A 5205-nucleotide genomic window follows, 5' to 3' on the forward strand; every position below is an offset into this window, starting at 1 on the left:
GGGGGGGGGGGGTGGGCAGTGCTGGGAGGGCCGGGGGGTCCAGGCAGCCTCTCCCCACATCGGGGAGGCTGGAGGGGGAATGACCCCGAGGCTGGGAGCTCGAGGCTGCAGCAGGGAAACCCTGGCTTCCACCCACCCACACAGACATTCTGATGACTGGGTCACCCCGAAGACCCAGGACAAGCAGCTGTGTGATGAGGGCAGGGCAGGAGTCCCGGCTGTGCGCCGGCCTCCTGGGCCCCCAGGCCGGCTGGGAAGGGGGCTGCACCCGGTGCTGGGTCTCTGCGGGCTGAGGGTCTCTGAGCTATGGGATGGGATCCCCTGGTCCAGGGGTAGAGGCCAGACCTGAGGACACAGGCTCACATGCAAGTCCCAGCCCTACCAGCTGGGGACCCAGAGCAAGTGACCTCACAGACTCCTTGAGCCTCAGTTCTTTCACCCCCTAAAGCGGAGCCGATGGCATGACTGTAGCGGGTTGTGGGGAAATGAATGGGGGTAAAATGAAGTCTCTGCCAGCTCGTTGCATTCCTAGCCGAACGCAAGTCCCTGTCACGTCGGCCTGGGGAAGCAGCTGGCAGTGAGAGGGACAGAAGCCCAGGGGTGGGAGGTGGGGCCACGGAGTCCGCCCTCCTCCCCTGGGTCCCTCCCCCGGGAGGGTCTCCCAGCCGAGCACCGGGGACCAGAGGCCACTTACTGTGGATCCCAATGACCTTCTCCATCGACCGGACAGCGTTCGCGTTGGGTCTCTGCTGTAAAACCTTTTCTGGGAGAGGATCAAGCTGGGAGAAAACAAGAAGAACACACACTGAATTCATATCAGTATCATCCCCGTGCGTGTTAAGACGCGATGTCCAGAGTCAGCGTCTTTCTCAAGTGTACTTGCTAACTGAGTAAACAGCCTTAAGAAGCCAAATGTGGTTTTGGCATTTATTATAGAAATTTTTTACAGAAACAGATTTATTTTCCTTAAGGTATTTTTCTTAGGAGGCTATCAGGTATATTTGTGGGTTCCCCTGTGAGCAGAATGATGGATGGTGTCCAGAAGTGCCTGGTACAGAAGGGCAGCAGCTTGGCCTCCACTGTTGATACCACAGCATAACATCAGGGGAGGTGATTATTACTTTTTAGAAATATCAGTTTCACATCCCCTATAAACAAGGGTTTTACTAAGAGTGCTTGAATATCCCCCATTCAGGGTTTTCTTCCAATAATGGGGAAAAAGGTAAGCGGAAGGGAGCGCGCAGCACCTCAGCGAGGGAACCTATGCTCCGAGTTTCTCCTCAAGTCCCGCAGCAGATGGTGTCAGGAGGCGCACACGCGCCCGCCCGTCGGCAGCAACAGAACTGCCCAAAACGTGGGATGAAATGCTCACAAACATGGTAACAGTGTGAATAAGCAGACAAGCCTACAAAACTGGGAGAGACCTGCTGGGTTCCGGGACAAAGCTGGGAATGCCCAGGGAGGTCAGATAACGGGGGACAGGTCCTGGGCTGTGCACGCCTGGCCGTGATGACCACCGCCCCGCCAAGGACGAGTGGACAGAGCGGGCGCGCACAGACCACAGGCCCCACCAGTGCTCGAGGGACGCGTGTATCCCCAAGCCAGGCTGCCAGTTAGCACTGCCAGTTCACTTCTAGGAAGCATGGATTCCCAGTCACAAAAATCACAAAACACACAAGTAAGCGAGCATGAACTTGGGTCAGGAAGAACAGACAAGGTCTCTAATACCTCTCTCCAATAAAAGGAACCAGGCTCCTTGGAGAAATGGCTTGCTCCAGGGCTGGGGCGGGGAAGATGCAGGGAGAGCCTGGAGCACCCTGAACACAGAGGGTAGGGAAGGACTCGCTCAAAGACAAAACAGCGGGCGTGTCAAAGGGACACACGCGGGGCCAAGGGGAAATTAAGTACGTACAGGTATTGAATTATATCTCAGAATATGTAAAATTAATATCCACTAGTCCACACTGGCGCGATAAGTGACTGAGTAAACAAATAAACAGCGAGAAGAGATGCATCTTCCTTAAGAGGGATTCCAAATAACTTATGTGCACACCCTGTCTCTGCGAGGTGGAGCCTGCCACCTGCCACCCTGCCCCCTCCTGTCCGAGCTGAGCTGTGTGATGTCCATCGAAGAGTCCACGTGGGAAGAGGAAACACGGAAGCTCGCTGCAGACGCCTGACCAGCACACTCTAACTCAGCGCCCACGTCAGCTCCAGCAGAGGTGAACCACATGGACGGCACCACGTGGATGGGAAGGGCGCCCGACCACGGGGTCTTCCTCCTCCAGCCCCTCGCTCCAGTCCAGTCACGAGGGAGAGAATCAGACATTCTACAAAACACCTGGCCAGCCTGCCTCCAAACTGCTGGAGTCATGAAGAACAACAGAAGATTGAGAAACTGTCACGGCCCAGAGGGGACTAAGGAGAAGGTCCCTGAAACAGAAAAAGGGGAAAATGAGTGAAAGCTCCCTCCGTCCTGGAGTTTACTTAACGGTAATGTGCCAGGGTTGGTTTCTCAGTTGTGAGAAACGCCCCATGCTGAGTAAGACCGCAATAACAGAGGGAATTATTTGAGGGGTCTGCAGGGACGCGTGTGCAGCTCTGCAGCTTTCCTGTAAATTTGAAAGTATCCCCAAGTGAAAATTTCTTTTTAAAAATGAAGATTTAGATCCTCCAAGACTTTAATTATTGAAATGATCAGCTTTAAACTATAAAGTAAGCATGTTTAATATATTAAAAATAAAAAGAAGATACTAATGAATGGTGAAAGGACCAGAGAGCACTGAAACTGAAACGGAATATTTGAGAGAAAGCCAAATGGAACTTCTAGAGATGAAAACATAATTTCCTAGAAATTAGGAACACAGTGAGATGAGCTGGAGAGAAAACTGGTAACCTGGAAGCAACAACTGAAGAAATGAGCCTGAACGCAGCCCAGAGACAAGGGACAGAAGGAGGTCAATGTCCCCACGAGACTGGGGGGTGGGTAACGAACGGTGCCGACGGCCGAGGATTTTCCGTGACTAATAGAGTCATCATCCTCAGTTGCACGTAAAACACAGACAGTTGGACAGGACATGACACATGACAATGGAATCCAGCCTCATGCTATTTGCCAAAGGACATACCTGAAACATTGGAAGAAGACTAAACACCACACATCAGGCGCACACCCAATAGAGAGGAGGCCGGTGCACCACCTTACGTGTCCGGTACAACAGACTTAAGGAAAAAAAAACATAACCGGACATAAAGAAGGTCACTATACAATGATAAAAATTTCAACTCATCAAAAGGATACAATGATTTAAAATTTGTATATATTTAGTAAAATTGCTTTCAAATGTACGAAGTGAAAATGGACAGAACTAAAAGGAGAGATGGATGAATGTACCATCCTAGTAGGAGATTTTCACAGGTCTTTCTTAGATCAAGCAGACAAGCGGGCAAAAATCAAGAGGGAAAACCAAAACAGGAACAGCACAGTTAGCAAGGTTGGTTTCGTGGGAATAAATGGAGCAACTCTGTAAAACAGACGGGGGACACGTCACTTCAAACGGATGTGGAAGCGTCTACACAGACTGACCACGTACTAGCCCCTGAAGCAAGTCTCCACAAAGGATACCTGCCACCCAGACCACCTTTTCTTAGCACAGTGCCATTTGTTGGATACTGAAAACAAAAAGAGAGTCACGAGCCCTGTGGCTGGACATTATAAACACACCCATCGTGGGTCAAAGAAGAAATCATAATAGAAATTATGAAATGCATAGAAATAAAAAGTAATGAAAATGCCACACATCACAGTGTGTGAGATGCAGCTAAACACGGTGCTGGGGGACATTTGTAACCTTCAAGGTACATATTGGAAAACAAGACTGAGAACTAAGAACTGAATTTAAGAAATGAGCACGAGAACAGACTAGCCCCAGAGAAAGAAGATAAGAAAATACACAGAAAGGGGCAGAAATACCTTTTGAAAGAAAAAAAGATACTGTAGCTGAAAGTTGATTCTTTGAAATGACTAATTAAATCGACAAGCTCTGGCAGGGCTGATCAAGAATACTGAAGAGGGGGCACAAGTAAACACACTAGGATAAGAAGCACCACAACTACAGGAATAGCAGAGATGAAAGACAGTAAGAGAACAATATTAATTCTGCCAATAATTCTGAAAACGTGGCTGATGTGGAAAAAATTCCTGGTAAAATGTAACTTTCCAAAATTAATTCAAGAAGGGATGAAAAATGACAATCAGCCACTTAAAATTTTCATCCAAAGGAGACCCATAGCCCAGGAGAGCCCTCCCAGTCAAGGAACAGATTATTCTGATCCTACACTCACTCTTCCAGAGAAGAGAAAAAGAGGGGACTCCCAGCGTCCACTGGTCCATCTGCCCATCCATCCACCCATCCATCCATCCCTCCATCCAATTCCTCCCCCCAAGAATAAATTGGAAAAAGATGGTCTAATAGAAAAATGGGCAAAAGACACAAAGAGAAAGGCTGAGTGGTCAGGAGACATGTGACAAGGTGCTTGGCCTCCAGGGCATGAGGACGTGATTCTCTATCACACCTGGTGCCGTGCCACCCTGCAGACTCGCAGGGATCAAACGTGAGACGCCGTGTCGCTGAGGTTCGTCCCCCACTGCTGAGGGCCCGCAGGACAAAGACCCTGATGCCACCTTGTAAACGTGGGACCCACCCGTCCCTCCGCCAGCATCTGCCTCAGAGATGCAGCTGCCCTCCTGTCCCAGGAGACTGCACGGGCGTGACTCTCAGATGACCCGGTGAGTCCGGGGCCAGAGAGCAGATTCAGGAATGGAGCCTCCCTGGGACCATCCTGCTGTCCCCCACTGCCAGGCAGCCCCGTGAAGACGGGAGTGTCCCCGAGTGCCCGGGCCACCCTAGGCTGAGGGTGATGAGGGGCAGAGCCCGGGCCCCTCGCGGGCACGAAGCTGGGGCAGAAAACACACCTTTTAGGTTTGGGGTCCTCACTGCAGCATAACTCGCTGTGTCCTGACTGTTATGGCCCAACTCTAATAGTCTGCTAGAATTTTAGTTTTATCACTTTTAAGAAAAAACAATTCTTTAAAAAGTAACTCATTCCCAAAATCACCTATCACTTTGAGGCAGAGGGGTGTGTCAGAGCGTGGCACCAGGAATTTTCTCACATTAAACCCAGGTCCTGCTGCTCCCCGTCCTG

The 5205-nt window shown here is 50.4% G+C and overlaps 1 protein-coding gene across 1 annotated transcript in view; it reads right to left on the reverse strand.

Annotated features, from left to right (window-relative positions):
- The window catches only part of HDAC4 (histone deacetylase 4), a 221648-nt gene that overhangs the window by 943 nt on the left and 215500 nt on the right, over nucleotides 1-5205 (reverse strand). The window contains 1 exon segment of the mRNA XM_007469941.1: nucleotides 695-779. Within this exon segment, the coding sequence (XP_007470003.1) occupies nucleotides 695-779 (85 nt within the window).

Source organism: Lipotes vexillifer, unplaced genomic scaffold, assembly GCF_000442215.2.
Source record: "Lipotes vexillifer unplaced genomic scaffold, Lipotes_vexillifer_v1.1 scaffold988, whole genome shotgun sequence".
In the NCBI taxonomy this organism is placed as follows: Eukaryota; Metazoa; Chordata; class Mammalia; order Artiodactyla; family Lipotidae; genus Lipotes; species Lipotes vexillifer.